Source organism: Pseudophryne corroboree, chromosome 4 (assembly GCF_028390025.1).
Source record: "Pseudophryne corroboree isolate aPseCor3 chromosome 4, aPseCor3.hap2, whole genome shotgun sequence".
NCBI lineage: Eukaryota > Metazoa > Chordata > Amphibia > Anura > Myobatrachidae > Pseudophryne > Pseudophryne corroboree.
The window spans coordinates 494,523,267-494,540,201 of NC_086447.1; the positions used below are offsets into that span (position 1 = coordinate 494,523,267).

The 16,935-nt window shown below is 44.9% G+C and overlaps 1 protein-coding gene across 2 annotated transcripts in view; it reads right to left on the minus strand.

Annotated features, from left to right (window-relative positions):
* Positions 1-16,935, minus strand: part of REV3L (REV3 like, DNA directed polymerase zeta catalytic subunit) — a 372,405-nt gene that overhangs the window by 244,332 nt on the left and 111,138 nt on the right. For both annotated transcript variants that reach the window (XM_063917144.1, XM_063917145.1), the window contains exon 2: positions 11,252-11,444. In XM_063917144.1, the coding sequence (XP_063773214.1) occupies positions 11,252-11,444 (193 nt within the window). The remainder of the gene's footprint in view (positions 1-11,251; positions 11,445-16,935) is intronic.

Sequence of the window (16,935 nt, forward strand, 5' to 3'; positions counted from 1 at the left end):
AGGATATGCCATAAGGATCCTCTTGGGAATGTGCAGTTTTTTGTCTGGAGTTTCCCAAGCTTTTTCAAATAATTCGTTCAGTTCATGAGATGGAGGAAAAGTTACCTCCGGTTTCTTTTCCTTATACATGCGCACCCTCGTGTCAGGGACAGAGGGTTCATCTGTGATATGCAAAACATCTTTTATTGCCATAATCATATAATGAATACTTTTGGCCACCTTTGGGTGTAACCTTGCCTCATCATAGTCGACACTGGAGTCAGAATCCGTGTCGGTATCATTGTCTGCCATTTGGAATAGGGGACGCTTTTGAGACCCTGACGGGCCCTGTGACCCAGTCAAATCCGTGGATTGACTCCCTGCTGTTTCCCTGGACTCAGCTTTGTCCATTCTCTTATGTAATAAGGCCACATTTGCATTTAAAATATTCCACATATCATACCAATCATGAGTCGGCGTTGCCGACGGAGACACCACAATCATCTGCTCCACCTCCTCCTTGGATGAGCCTTCCGCTTCAGACATGCCGACACACACGTACCGACACCCCCACACACACACAGGGATATATCTATAAGGGGACAGTTCCCCAAGAAGGCCCTTTGGAGAGACAGAGAGAGAGTATGCCAGCACACACCCAGCGCCAACTGACACTGGAACCAATTCCCAGATAAAGCGCTTTTATATATATTAACTGTGATATACACTCACTGCTTGTGCCCGCCCCCCCCACCTCCCCTCTTTTTCAGCCCTGTATCACAGTGTTCAGCAGGGGAGAGTCCGGGGAGCCAGCTTCTCTGCAGATCACTGTGGAGAAAATGGCGCTGGTTAGTGCTGAGACCAAGCTCCGCCCCCTCAGCGGCGGGCTTCGGTCCCGCTCAAATGTACAAATAATGGCGGGGAATGTATATTTATCTACTGCCTCCGCAGCTCATATATTAAAAATGCCAGTCCAGAGGTTTATATTGCTGCCCAGGGCGCCCCCCCCTGCGCCCTGCACCCTCAGTGCCTGTCAGTGTGTGTAATGTGTGGGAGCAATGGCGCGCAGGGTTACCGCTGTGCGCTTACCTCAGGGAAGATCTGAAGTCTTCTGCCGCCTTTGAAGTCTTCTTTCTTCTTATACTCACCCGGCTTCTATCGTCCGGCTCTGCGAGGCGGACGGCGGCACGGCTCTGGGACGAACGGCGGGGGGAGACCTGCGTTCCGATCCCTCTGGAGCTAATGGTGTCCAGTAGCCTAAGACGCAGAGCCTATCATGTAAGTAGGTCTGCTTCTCTCCCCTCAGTCCCACGATGCAGGGAGCCTGTTGCCAGCAGTGCTCCCTGAAAATAAAGAACCTAACAAAATTATTTTATCAGAGAAACTCAGTAGAGCTCCCCTGTAGTGCACCCATTCTCCTCTGGGCACAGAATCTAACTGAGGTCTGGAGGAGGGGCATAGAGGGAGGAGCCAGTGCACACCCATACTAAAAGTTCTTTATAGTACGCATGTCTCCTGCGGAGCCCGTCTATACCCCATGGTCCTTACGGAGTCCCCAGCATCCTCTAGGACGTAAGAGAAATACATATTGTAATACACACATATCCTACCTATATATACATATAACATACATATAAGCGGATTTTTCAGAGCCTTCAGGACCCTAGTGACATTAATGTTCTGAATGTGTATGACGATGTACTGAATGCCCCAGTTGTGGATCTACCAGGAAACATTATAGTCGACAGAAAACCTAGTATTCCTCGACAGCACGGAGTAGAAACCAGGCAAAGTAACATTCTTGTGACCCCGAGGGGTCCGAGGGAATTATACATACATAATTTTAATATCACTCCCCCCATAAATATTACCATGTCTGTACTCGAGCTACAGGCTCATGGAACCGAACCAGACAAATACATATAAATATATATATACAGGTATAAGTTAGTTACAGCATGTCAATTTACACCCGGTAATAACAGTAGGTGCCGACAGGGTCACCCCCATACTACTGTGTCTCCCATACCGTGTTTACTATTAACAAGCATATCACTACCGACCTGTTGACTCAGTATTTACTGTATCAAGTACCAAACAGGCGTCGGCAATGCCGACAGTGAACCCCAGAGGCGTTTGTGACAGAACATTCACACATGTCGACACAAGTGTATATCTGACAGGGAGCACACAGAGAATATACAGAACCATGATTACATGCCCATTTCCAAATCAAATAGTGTTATACATTCCTCCACATAACACTAACAGTATGTGCCCCCCCCCCCCTTGTTTGTGCTGTACACATGTTTTGGCGGGGACATTGAGAAAAAATGGCGCTGTAACTTGTTGTGAGGGCTAAGCCCCACCCCTTATCGGCACGCGGTAGCCCACTAATAATATAACCTTTGTATGCAGGCAGGGGACCATATACAGTGGCTACACACTGTATATTTTGTCTGGGAGAGTCAAAATTAATGTAAAACTTACTGGGCAGGGCAGGGCGCCCTGCACCCGGTACCAGCCGTTGGTGTGTGGGAGCAATGGCACGCAGCGGGACCGCTGCGATATGCTGGCGGGGGTAGCGGACATGGTGGCCGGGCACCGAATAATAACTTAATCCAGCCTAAAAAACCCTCAGTAACTTGCTGCCCAGGGCGCTCCCCCCCCCCCAGTGCCCTGCACCCTGTGAGTGCGTTGGTGTGTGGGAGCATGGAGCGCAGCGCGACCGCTGCATGTTACCTCCGTTACTGAAGTCTTTTGCCGTCACTGAAGTCTTCTGTTCTTCTTTTACTCACCCGGCTTCTTTCTTCTGGCTTCTGTAAGGGGGTGACGGCGCGGCTCCGGGAACAAGCAGCTAGGCGAACCAAGTGATCGAACCCTCTGGGAGCTAATGGTGTCCAGAAGCCTAAGAAGCAGAGACCTTGAACTAAGCAAAAGTAGGTCTGACTTCTCTCCCCTCAGTCCCACGATGCAGGGAGCCTGTAGCCAGCAGGTCTGCCTGAAAATAAAAAACCTAACAAAAAGTCTTTTTGAGAAACTCAGTAGAGCTCCCCTAGTGCGTGTCCAGTCTCTCCTGGGCACAAAGTCTGAGGTCTGGAGGAGGGGCATAGAGGGAGGAGCCAGTTCACACCCATTCAAAGTCTTATAGTGTGCCCATGTCTCCTGCGGATCCCGTCTATACCCCATGGTCCTTACGGAGTCCCCAGCATCCTCTAGGACGTCTGAGAAATTGCGCGTACTCTACTATGTCGAATGCCGACACCATCAGGCCAAGTACTTGCATCGCCAAGTGTACTGACACTCTGGGGCGAGAAAGGAAGCATCTTATCCTGTCCTGTAGCTTCAGGACTTTTTCTGGAGACAGAAACAGTCACTGACTGTGTGTGACCACAGGCGCCCCCAGGTGCACTATGCTCTGAGCTGTAACCAGCAAGGATTTCTTCCAATTGATGAGCCACCCAAGGGCTTGTAGGAAGCTTACAGTCAGTTGCAGATGACTGAGGCGGACATCGTGGGAGTTTGCCAGAATCAGCAAGTCGTCCAGATACGGCAGGATTCTGACTCCATGGCGACGGAGATGCGCCGTCATTACGGCCAGTCCAAATGGCAGAGTCTGAAACTGATAGTGGAGGTCACCAATAGCAAACCGCAGATACTGCTGATGCGACATAGCAATAGGTATATGCAGGTACGCATCTTTTATATCCAGGGATACCATATAGTCTCCAGGTTCCACAGCCAGTGCAATTGAGCACAGTGTTTCCATATGGAACTTGGACACTCTCACAAACTTGTTCAGTGATTTGAGATAAAGTATAGACCAGAAAGACCCATTGGGTTTCGAAAGTAGAAACAGGGTTGAGTAGTAACCTCTGCCTCTGTGGTACAGAGGCACCGGCACTACCACTCCTGTATTCAGGAGGGAACTCACAACCTTTTGCAAAGCTTGCACCTTTAACGGATCCAAAGGGATAACTGTGATGCAAAACTGGCCAGTGGGACGCCTCTTGCATCTGAAGTGGTCTTTAACCACACCTGGGTGAACTGCAGAAGTTGGCCTCCCACCCTGGGATTCCCCAGGGGGAGGCCCGTCCCGTCATGCAGCAGGCTTGTCTTGTTTAGAAGCAGGCTGACGGGCCGCCCAGGATTGTTTCGCCTTGGGCTTTGTGGTTTTGGGAGCAAGATACTGTATCGGGTATGTCTGACCTTTTGCTTTCCCTTGAGGCCGAAAGGAACAAAAAGTGGTACCTTTTGCCTTCTGTGCAGAAGGAGTAGTATTTGGGAGAAAAGCAGTCTTAGCAGTTGCTAACTCAGACACAATTTTATTTAGGTCTTCCCAAAAAAAATGTCCCCTTTAAAAGTCCAAGGTCTTTTTGGAGTCCAGTCCACCTTCCATGACCTCAACCACAGAATACAGCGAGCCAGGACAGACGCCTTGGCTGCAAACACACCCGCCTCAGAGGACGCCTCCTGAATGTAATAGGTGGTAATGCGAGACAGGTATTGTCTGGCATTTTCAGGTATATCCTCAGGCAGCTCTTCCTCTAATGCCTGAACCCATGTTTCAATACCTTTTGCACATCAGCAAGTGTGTAGGGCCCATAACTCTCTCTGCACATGTTACATCTGACCCACCTGCAGTCCAGCATGGTGCTGCCCAGTTGTGTGCATTTTTGATTTGCTAACAAACCTGAATAAGACCCTTACAACAAATATTGTTAATGCCAGCAGAATGCTGTAGAAACCTATGGTTACCAAAGTATGCCTGAACCCATGGTTGACATTATGGCAGAGGGAACGCACACTTGGCCTGATTCAGTGGAAAGATGGAATGTACTGATGTTTGGTACATTGCACATGCACAGTATGGGTCCTGCGTCATCACTCGCAAAGCAACTATAGATGTCAGGTGATCAACAGCCTGTGGCCATTTGGGGGCGGGTAGGAGACTGCGATGGCCTCTGCTTTGTGGGAATGCCGAGGCCAAGGTTTACATCTTCCAACAGAGATTTCCCATCCACAGCAACGGAGCTCAGGGCTACTCAGCTTGCAAGGAAGCAGCAGCAATGCTTAATACAACCGTACCTGAATCAGGCTCATTGTTTGCCCCACATTCTGCTACTACCACCCTAGGCTATGACCAGTTCTGGCAACATATATAACTACAGCAAAGAGTGTGAATTATAATTACAGGTTGAGTATCCCATATCCAAATATTCCGAAATACGGAATATTCCGAAATACGGACTTTTTTGAGTGAGACTGAGATAGTGAAACCTTTGTTTTTTTATGGCTCAATGTACACAAACTTTGTTTAATACACAAAGTTATTAAAAATATTGTATTAAATGACCTCCCCGGCTGTGTGTATAAGGTGTATATGAAACATAAATGAATTGTGTGAATGTAGACACACTTTGTTTAATGCACAGTTATAAAAAATATTGGCTAAAATCACCTTCAGGCTGTGTGTATAAGGTGTATATGTAATATAAATGCATTCTGTACTTATATTTAGGTCCCATCACCATGATATCTCATTATGCTATGCAATTATTCCAAAATACGGAAAAATCCCATATCCAAAATACCTCTGGTCCCAAGCATTTTGGATAAGGGAGACTCAACCTGTACCAATTATTCTTTTTCTTCTAAATACCCCATGGCAGCCTTTATTATGAGCAGTTTCCCTTCGATGTTGAGACAAGTATATATATATAAAAAAAACTTCAACTAGAGGGTATACCATATAGCTCCTCCTCTCTTACCTGCATGTCTCTGGGTGACTTCCCAAGCAGTCTCTGAAAAATAGCGATAATCTACAACACATGGGTGGGAAACCTGGGCTGCTATGAAGTAATTAGAAAAAAATGAAAATCTCTCCGAAATGACAATTTGCTTTTTCTACTCCAGTACTCCATGGAAGCCGAAACAATGGGATGTACACAACCTATAACAGGGTTGGATTGAAACTAAGCCACACAATGAAACATTTATTTATTTAAGAGGCTGTATGGAGAACATGATTTCCAAAATGAAAATCAGGGGAGAGTGTCTGTCCATATATTTTCCAGTCATTATCATATGGATACGTCTAGCATGCTGCTTTGTAAAGCCTTGTAACTGAAGCCCGAGTCCTCATTGCCCAAATGGTTTTCATTGCTTGAGTTAAATAGGCCTTTAATAGTTCTACCACCTTCTGCTCATCTTTCTTGTAAGCCTGTATGATCAGTTATCTACTCCATCTACAAGTGGCCTGCTTTGTGGTGGCATGGCCGTTAAAAGGGCCCATTGGATCATTGAACAATTGTCCTTTATTCTTTAAATAAGACCTTTGACAAGAAATTGTATTGGCTCTTAGAACAACTTTATCATTCGACATATTTGAAAAGGCACCTTGCACCCTAGTGTCTGCTACTTTAAGGCTAGATACACATCAGAACGATGTGTATTTTAGCCGATCCGACACCTGATGGAAGGATATATCAGGAGGTCATAGACACTGCACTGTATGGTGTAGAACCGTGCGATATATCCTTCCATCCCCCATGCGGTCGTCAGCCCATCAGATGTGCAGCGCATCAAATGGGATGACCGAGTTGACGTGGCTCATACTGGCTCACTTCTCCACTCTTTTTACTGCTTCATACATCCACCCCACTGTGCTTTACATGTACTTTGCATGTGGAAGCTTTGTTGCTGGAGCATCTGTGACAAACATTGAAGGCCACCACTGTTCTGTTTTCTGTTACTGCTGATGAAAGCGTTGACCTGCTTTACAAACTTCTCTTATTTCCAGTAGGTAGAGCTACTTTTTTTTTCATGACTATATCCCTTTGTGCTATGCTTGTAAGAAAGTGAGCTCCAAGCCTCTTGCACTGGGATCTGTCCTCAGTCTGCGTCTTTCATTTGTGGATGTGCCACAAGGAGAGAGGCATTTTAAGTCTTAATAATCTATTGCTGTAATCTATAGAAGCCTGCTTGTGATCTCAACAGGGTTAACATTTGCGTCTGAAGGCCGCTCATATGCCAACTTGGTTAGGGAACAATCATTATGGTGAAGGAAATTATTCCCAACAGTTCAAGCACTTTCCTTACCGTTGTCCACTGATGGATCTGTATTTGATGACCCAAGTGCTGTAATTTGAGACATCATTCCTCTAAAAAAAAGTGCTACCTTGCTCTGTATATAGTTGTACACCCAGAAATTGTATTTGCTGTGAGGGAACAAGTTGCTACTGGCAGGCAGGTTAGAATTTATTGATTCCTTGCAAAATTGTTATTTGTCGAGTCTCCTCAGGTCCTGTATAGTACAAAAAATTCCAGAGAATTTTTAACAAGGGACAGCTTGGTATAAAACCCTCTGCCCTTCTGATCGAAAGAAACTGGAACAATTACACTGGTTTTGATTAAAGTTTGCAGATTGTCTTGCAAAACTGTATCAGTATTCAAAAGGATCTGTCTTAGTACTGTCCAGCACTCCGTCGGACTCCGCAGTCTCTGATAGATGGCTGGACTGTCTAATGACATTTTCTTTTGGGTACTTATATCTACTTGTTACTCTCTCTATTGCCATTGACCTTTGATGGGATGTGATCATAAAGTCTGCATAATGCAGAATTCTGTCACCTACCAGTGCTAGAGGGTAGAGGGAACATTCTGATAAGTGTTGTTTGGGTTTCTCTGATTTTGCCTATCATCTTTAATCTTGTAGGTACAGAAAGAAACATATATATATATATATATAGAAGGAATAGTTTGTCTATTGTACAGTCTTCCTAGTTTTTAGCTTGTTGTATCTGAATTACTGGTGTGATAAAGAAGGATAGAAATTACTAGTCCTTGACTCTTGTAGCAATCACCTTGATTTTCTCTTCAAATACAACTGCTCCTTCAAATGAGACTAACCATTTTATTTGAAGAGTGTCTGCTGCCTTTGGACATAACCAGATGTTCTTCTGGTCACGACTGCTGATGTCATGGATCTTTCTGAAGATGCAATAGTGTGTAAAGTTGTTTCACAAAGGAATTCTATCCCTCTTCGTAGAATGCTGCAGAATTCAATGTGGATTTTTAAAGCATTTTAAATTCGCTTTCCATCTTCCTATCTATGGGCTCTTTAAGAGAACTCCCATCATCTTCAAGATTAACAACAGTTCTAGCAAACATGCTGGCGATGGCTGCATCTATTCCTTTTGTACTCAATCTTTTACTACCTGTTGTGTCGAGAAGACTCTGATTTTATGGCTTGTGCTCCTTAAATGGATTTTTTAGCTAACATGGATGTTATTGCCTTATTCATATCGATGGTTGGATGGATTTGCACTCCAAGACACAAATCTAAATGAACCACCTAGAAGTGACCTGTTTGGTTAGGCTCCACATTTTGAAAAGTCTTTACACGCTGCAGATGGGAAGTAACTCTCTAAGCAGCAGCCCCTGAATTACCTTACGGCACAGGTTCTCAAACTCGGTCCTCAGGACCCCACACAGTGCATGTTTTGCAGTTCTCCTCACAGAATCACAAGGAACTCATTAGCTCCACCTGTGGACCTTTTAAAATGTGTCAGTGAGTAATTAATACACCTGTGCACTTGCTGTGTTACCTGCAAAACATGCACTTTGTGGGGTCCTGAGGACAGAGTTTGAGAACCACTGCCTTACGGTGTTGTGTATACTCTTCCCTACTGAAGGGAAGGCATATCACACGGGATGCAGTCAAGATCCCGCCGGACGGAATCCCGGCAGTTGAAATACCGACACCGGAATCCCGACCGGCATAATCCCGACATATTCTCCCTCCGTGGGTATCCACGACACCCATAGAGGGAGAATAAATTAGTGTGCCGAGCGTAGCGAGGCACTGTGCCCGCAGCGTGGCGTGCGCAGCGAGCCCGCAAGGGGCTGCGTTCCGCTCGCCACCCCTGTCGGGGATTGTGCTGGTTGGGATTCCGTGTCGGTATTTCGACCGCCGGGATCCCGTCCAGCGGGATTTCGTACTGATCCCTATCACACTGATAGCCTAAAGGCCACTTGAGCGTACGCTCCACTGACACAATCTTTAGGTTCATTGGTGATCACAGAATTCGAAAAAGTGTACATTTGTCTAGGAAGAAACATTCTTCAGCAAACTGTGCCATCCAGATAAATGACACCCATAGAGTAGGAATAGAACCTGTGGCGAGTTGCGCTCCCCTCCCCCTGCATTCTACTCCCCTGGATCCCAGCGTCGATATGGTGACCGGTCACACATACCCAACCCTGTCTAACTGGACCATTGTTTAGTAGTCCCCATCATAGCGATGTTCACAATTCTCTTATAAAACAAAATATAGGTGCTAGCTCAAAAGTGGCAGTATATTTGATGCACTATGGTCCATGACTTTTCAGAGAGGCTCTAAGAATGAAAATGTGTTATAAAATTTGCCTGCATCATGTTGCCAGAGCCCAGAGGCGCTTTCTCAATTTCAACACTCTGGTAATACGGAGTGATTTAAAAATGCCTGCACATGTATTCTAGCATAGGCACCATGTGATCAAACCACTGTTCACAGATGTAACCGTACACTGCCACCTAATCTCTAAATTGCCGTCTCACTTGCCACTTTCTCTCCCTGGGTGGTTTGTCTCACAGCCGAACGGAAAACCTGGGCTGCGTGAGGAAATGGAAACTTAAAATCAAGGAGAATGTGGCTACTGCCACTGACGCCCTTCTCCACAGTTATGATAAAGTGGTCACAGTTAATAGGAAAAGCAGCTTCACAGGGCAGTTTTTGAAAAGGTAAAAAGCAGGCGAGTTAGACATATTAATAAAATTGTAATGCTGCTTTAAAATGTAGTACATGGAAAGGTTGGAAAAACAGGCATATTTACATTATATTTAGCTGTCACACTTGCTATTTTCTCTGAAGGTCTTTGTAGCTGGGGCTAGCCGCATAATCACTGGAGTTTAAAAATGGAAATGGGCTCAATGCTTAAAATCTCAGTTTGCACAAAGCTGACAAACAGCTGTTTGATCTCTCACTATGATACGCTCTCTGTGCTTTGCAATGTTTTTAACTCTGCACCATTATAAAACAGTGATTTTTCTTCCCCACTGTCAATGCTACAGCCAGCATTTTTGTAACTAACAAACATATTAATTTCTATGGAACCGGATTTAGCCAGAAAACTGCTGCGGTTAAAAAGCTGAGGAAATGAACAGCGACATAGTTCTAGTTGGCAAACAGGGCAGATTTTAACACATCTCACTGGGAATACAGTAGTTTAAGATATAATTTAAGCAAATGTCTGCACCAAGGCACACTAAGGGGTAAATCTGCTAAACTTATAAAACAGAGAATTGGTGCTGTTGCCCAAAGCAACCAATCACATACTGTCTATCATTTCTCTATTGCCTTTTAGAAAATAATAGACAGCATCTGATTGGTTGCTATGTGCAACATCACCAATTCTCTGTTTTAGAAGCTAGAATTTACCACTAACAGTCCAGGTTTTAAAGATAGCCACACTTGAGCACAGGTGACTTAATTAGCACCTCAGTTATTTTGATTCATCCATCTGTGCTGAAGCATGGATATCACTAAAACCTCGGCTGTTAAGCTGGGTACACAGTTGTCCAATCCTTGGGAGATCCGACTAACGACAGACTAGTTTGTCTGACAAGTGTGCCTTGAGAATCGTGGTTGGGAATCCCTGCTCTATATAGAAATAAATTATTCCTTAATCAGTATTCTACTGCATGCTTAGCAGGAAGGTGTGTGGCTTCCTACACACAAAGTATTCCCTCAGAGAGAGGAGCAGCGTACAACCATTAGATTACAAAGACTGGAGAAACAAAACCATGCCTCTTCTCTGAGAAAGCACAAACAAACCAACAGTTCACCTATATACGCTAATGCTGCATACACACTGAGCTATTTTTCCCCCTGCCCAGCGATGTCAGCGAGGGTGAACGGCTTTCCATAGCAGGACGCTGTAGAAAGCCCTTCACCGCGCCGTTCATCTGCTGGTGATACCAGCAGATGAACGGCGATGAAGCGGGAATGCACATCAGCGCTCATCGCCGGGACATACACACTGGGCGGTTTTGAGCTGAAAGCAGCTCAACACACCAAAAGTGACCTGCTTTCAGCTCAAAATCACCCAGTGTGTATGGGCCTGTACACTCCACATTCCTAGAGACAATAACAAATAAATAAACCTATTATACCAAAACATTCATATGCAAATAAATAAATAAATAGGGAAATAAGAAAAAGGTACTTACACTCCAGACACCACTGTGATCTTGAATACATGTTGAACGTTGGCAGATGGATTGCCTAAGGCCACATTAAGTGCCCGATCAATGCTGAATGCTACCTGGCGGAGGTAGCGATCTGGATTCTGCTGACCCAACCCATCATACGGCACATATAAATAGGGAAAGATGCCATGAAGATGCAAACATGTCTTTTGACCTAAAAAAAATAAATAAATACAATGTTCCCAGATTAATATTAAGCAGTAATTGAATTGTGTGCAAGTGTGCAATACATTATAAAGTTAACTATTATGGGAATCTACCTGAAAATAACACTAACACTAATAACACAGACTAATTATGAACATAGGTCACGCAATGGGGGGTATCCTATTAGCGATAACACAATTTCGGCTAATGTTATTGCACCCATCTCCCCTGCGTGATCCAGTTTATCGCACCTATCATATTACAAAATGGCGATAACAGGATTTGTGCGATAATTCTAGATGGCAAAAGCTAAGTGTAGGAAAAAGTGGGGAAATTTGCCTGTACCCCCAAAAATGCCAAACTAACATAGGAAAACATGACATTATTAGTGGCCATTACATTATTAGTGGCCATTAAAAAAAAAAACAATTTGGTGTCATTAAATTTGGTCAAATGGATGTTCTATGCATTTTTTTTATTTATTTTTTTAATGTGGAAAAATGATAGAAAGCTATTTTTTTTTTAAAGCAAAATAAGTGCTCTCATTAAATTTGGGGTATATAAAAATTAGTATAAGTATATATTTGGATCATTTTAGGATACTTAAAAAAAAAGACCGATTACTCCCACCTGCCAGCATAAAAACACTTGTCCCACTTGTAAAGCACCCCAATATACCTGCCCCATACCTTGGGGCAGTGCACTTTATTACAGATTTTTATTTTTATTTTACATAACATCCACCTACTTCAAATTCTAATCAGGCGGGAGTGAGGGCTGGGGGGGTGGGTGGGGGTGGACAGTGTTATTTTAAGTACTGTGTCTAACACCCGCCTGCTACAATCATGGCTTGGGGGGGCACACACTAACTGGTGATATATCAATATGATAGAATACTCTATTTTAAGTTCTACCGTGTATAGGAGATACCTGCTACAGTCAGTGGGGCACTGATATGTACTCAATACAGTCACACTGACAGAGAGGGTGAGGCACTCATATATAATGCAGCCAACACTAATGTAATTGGGTGTAATAATGAGTATTATAAAGTATGGGCACCTGCATTATATATCAGTGCCTCCCCACACACACCGATTGTAGTACGTCCCCCATCCCCTATTAGCAGGTCCCCATACCTTATAATATCCATTACTGCACCCCTCAGTCATTGGCTGTATTGACAATATATCAGTGCCTTTAGTGTGACTCCATTATACGAGGTCTGACAATCAAGTTAACGAACTCGCCACTGCACAGTAGCGAATTTACCACTAGGCAACCAAAGCAGCTGCATGGGCCCGGCGGGGCCCAGGGAGCTTGACGACAGAGCTTGGAGTCGAGAGAGCATTTCTGATTTCCAATGAAAAAATGTACGAGTGCTGGGCTGGCAGAATACTGACGGCAGGCTGTAAGTGACTAGATAGGTGTTAGGTGTGATTTTAAGGGCAGCAAGGATGGTGTAATGCTTAGCAGCACTAATGAGTTCAATTGCCACCATGGACCTGTGTGGATTTTGTATATTCTCCCCATACTTACGTGGGTTTCCCCCGGGTGCTCCAGTTTCCTTCCAGAATCCAAAAATATACTGATAGGTTAATTGGCTCCCAACCACATTAATCCTAGCGTAAATGTGTACATGTGGTAGGGAATATAGAGAGTGTAAGCTCCACTGGGGAAGGAACTGATGTGAATGGCCAAATGTTCTCTGTAAAGCGCTGCACTGGTAATAAATAATCAATACACTAGTACAACTACCATCCGCCTGCTATAATCACTGGGGGGAAGATTGGGGCGCATACACTGACTGGGGGGGCGGCAAAATAAGTGGGGACCTGTCTGCTATAATTGATGGGGGGGTTGGGGGGGGGAGGTGCACTGAGGATTGTTTAAGGAAGGGGGGCCCCAAATCGGTGTCTTGCTTAGGGCCCCATGAGGTCTAAATCCACCTCTGAGCGTGAGATGCCTGGCGTGAGTGAGCCGTCTGGTCACTTGCAACTCTATCGGGCGTCACAGTGCAATGCGATTAGAATGCACAAGAAGACTGTGCTAATTAATTTGATATATTGTGTCTGACTAAGTCTGTATACGGACAAGAATAGAACTTGTATTGGAAAACAGCTGCGGCTGCTACATTGTAGCACTTCGCGTACAGATTCAGAGACTCAGTCGCACGCAAATATACTAGTGTTATATATCAAATGAATCACCACAGTCTGGTTGTACGTTGTAGTCGCACTGCGTTGTGACAGATGCATTTTCTGCAAAAAAATGCCAAAAAGACGCCCAACGCTAGAAGATTTATGCGTGCCTAGTGGGGCTGTTTGGCGTGACTGCAGCAAAGATGCATGAGGACACATCTGTAAACATCTACCAATAGAATGGTTTAGTGTGTGTCAGGTGCAGGTTAACCGGCTGTAGACTAAGGAAGTACCCATCTTTTTAAAAACTGTCTCCATCCCCTTCACTCTCAAACAATGTTGAGCATAAACTGTATTAATATTTGGATTTTTCTCAGGCATCTTTTCCTAGGAGGGTTGAGCTAGCCAAATTTCCACTTAAGAGAACAGAATAAATAATAATATAGATGAGTCGTTCATACTATGCCTTACTAATGTAATCAGGGGCAGAATGGGAATTTTGTAGATGGAACCAAATCAACTGTAGGTGGGGCCAACAAACATATGCGGTGTTAAAATTCATTTTACATAACAGTTTTTTAAAAAAATTATTACGTTGCAGCTACTTAACTGCACCCAAAACATATTGAGTTCTAGTGACATACAATACAGAGCGCATCCTCCTTACAACACTAAAGGGCCCTACACACTGCGCAATGCGCCGCCGGATATGGCTGACGGCGAGAGGGTAGTGACGGGCGGTGTGAAGTATCTTCACTCCCCCCGTCACCCGGCTCCATAGCAGTGCAGGCAAATATGGATGAGATTGTCCATATTGGCCTGCATGCACAAGCAACGGGGCACCAGCGATGAACGAGCGCGGGGTCGCGCATCGTTCATCATTGGTGCCTCCGCACTGAAAAATATGAACGCTATCTCGTTCATTAATGAACGAGATCGTTCATATCTTTCACTTATGTCGCCCAGTGTGTAGGGCCTATAAGTGCAAACTAGTTAACAGTTGTCTTCTATGAAATCCTTGAGGAGGTTGATTGTTCATGTTTTACTATGAGCAGTGGCGAGGATGTTATACTTGTGTTTAACTGGACAAAGGAGAGCACCTCAATGGTAGTTGTAGGACTAACCTAACGAAAATAATTGCAGACCACTTACACCATGGTCCTGGTTTCGGTAACTAATCATATGGGAGTAGGACCTCTCTCAGTAGGATGGATATATAGATTTTCGTATTATTGCCAATGCTGTAAAATAATTCCTAAAACATGTTTCTGCTACATCTGTGTATATGACAAATGTTGTTTTAAACTGCCAGGGAAAACTACCAGAACAATCGCAGACCTGGGTCACACAATTTAACATATAGGACCTCCCTCAGTAAGTGTCTATTTACTAAGCCTTGGATGGAGATAAAGTGCACGGAGATAAAGTCCCAAACAACCAGCTCCTAACTGACATTTTTCAACAGCAGTCTGTGACATGTCCAATGTAGTTGCTGATTGGCTGGTACTTTATCTCTGTGCACTTTATCTGCATCCAAGGCTTAGTAAATAGACCCCTTAGGCTCCCATTTATCCAGTCTTATAGAGTGATAAATAGCACGGAGATTAAGTACCAACCAATCAGCTCCTAACTTCCATGTCACAGGCTGTGTTTGAAAAATGACAGCTAGGAGCTGATTGGTTGGTACTTTATCAACATGCTATTTATCACTCTCCAAGGCTTGATAAATCTGGGCCCTAGTAGGATACATATAAATATAGACCATCTTAGGGATGGTATAGTGCAACCTTGAACAGTGCTATGAAATCCTGTACCTTGGTTATGTATTACACATAGTCCTTAATAAATGTGCTTGTTTCAGTCTTGGATACTTGCATATAAAACGTGTCCACACCCGGCATGAATATGGCTGATATGGCACTGACATTGCATTCCGCCCAGAGGAGAATCCGGGACACCCCTCGCATTGCGGCCCTGCTTTTTGTTCCTCCCTGTTGGTTTCTGTAGGCCACCACCGTAGCGTTGTCCGAATGGACCTGTATGGCCTAATGTTGAAGGAGAGAAGAGGCCTGTAGCAGGGCATTGTAAACTGATCAGAGTTCCAGAATATTTATCGGAAAAGAAGTATCCTGAGGCGACCACTTCCCTTGGAACTGAGACCCCTGGGTCACCGCACCCCAAACGCGGAGGCTCACGTCTGCAGTCAACAGAATCCAAGCCTGAAATCCGAAGTGTCGAGCCTCCACCAGGTGGGAGATCTGCAATCACCACAACAGGGAAATCCTTGCTTTTGGTGAAAGGTATATCCTTGGTGCATGTGCAGGTGCGACCCTGACCATTTGTTCAGCAGATCCAGCTGGAACGGACGGGCATGGAATCATCCACACTGGACTGCCTCGTAGGAGGCCACCATCTTTCCCTGGAGGCGTATACATATGGTTGCTTTCAAAATGGATCGGACCATTGATTGAATTGTCAGAGCTTTGTCCATAAGAAGAAACATCTTCTGAGATACCGTGTCCAGTATCATACCCAGGAACTGAAGTCTCTGGGAAGGTACCAATTGGGATTTCTGCAGGTTCAGGATCCACCCATGAGTCCTGAGGACCCGCATAGTCAGATCGATGCTTTCTAACAGACGTGTTCTGGACCCTGCTTATATGAGGAGGTTGTCCAGGTGCGGGACGATATTTACTCCCATCACAAGGAACTGGGGCATAATTTCTGCCATCACCTTTGTGAACACCCTCGGTGCCGTGGAGATACCAAGCAAACCTGAGCTACGCCTGATGAGGCGGCCATATTGGGATGTGAAGGTACGCATCCTTAATATCCAGGGATACCAGGAATTCTACTTCCTCCAGAACAGCAACCATCGCTTTTAGAAACTTAATCTTAATCTTGAACACCCGCAAGTACGGGTTCATTGATTTGAGGTTCAAGATCAGCCAAACCGTCTGGTTTCAGTACCACGAACAGGCTGGAGTAAAAACCTTTGTTTTGGAGTTGAGGTGGGACTGAAACAATGACCTTTATGTGTTGTAGGTTTTGAATGGCTGTTTGCAAGGTAACCATTGACACAGGTGAAGCTGGTAAGCTTGACTTGAAAAATCTGTGAGGTGGGAGCGTCTGAAACGTTAAACGGTAACCCTGGGAGACAAGGTCTCGCAACCAACTGGCCTGGGAGGTTTCTGTCCAAACATGGCAGTAATACTTTAGGTGCGCACCCACCTGTAAGCCCTCCCGAAGTTGGGGCCGACCGTCAGGCGGAGAGCTTGGAAGAGGCGGAGCCAGAGCTCTGTCCAGGGAACCAGCGGCAGCTGGTCTGCTTGGCTTTCCTCGGTTACTTCTGGCGGC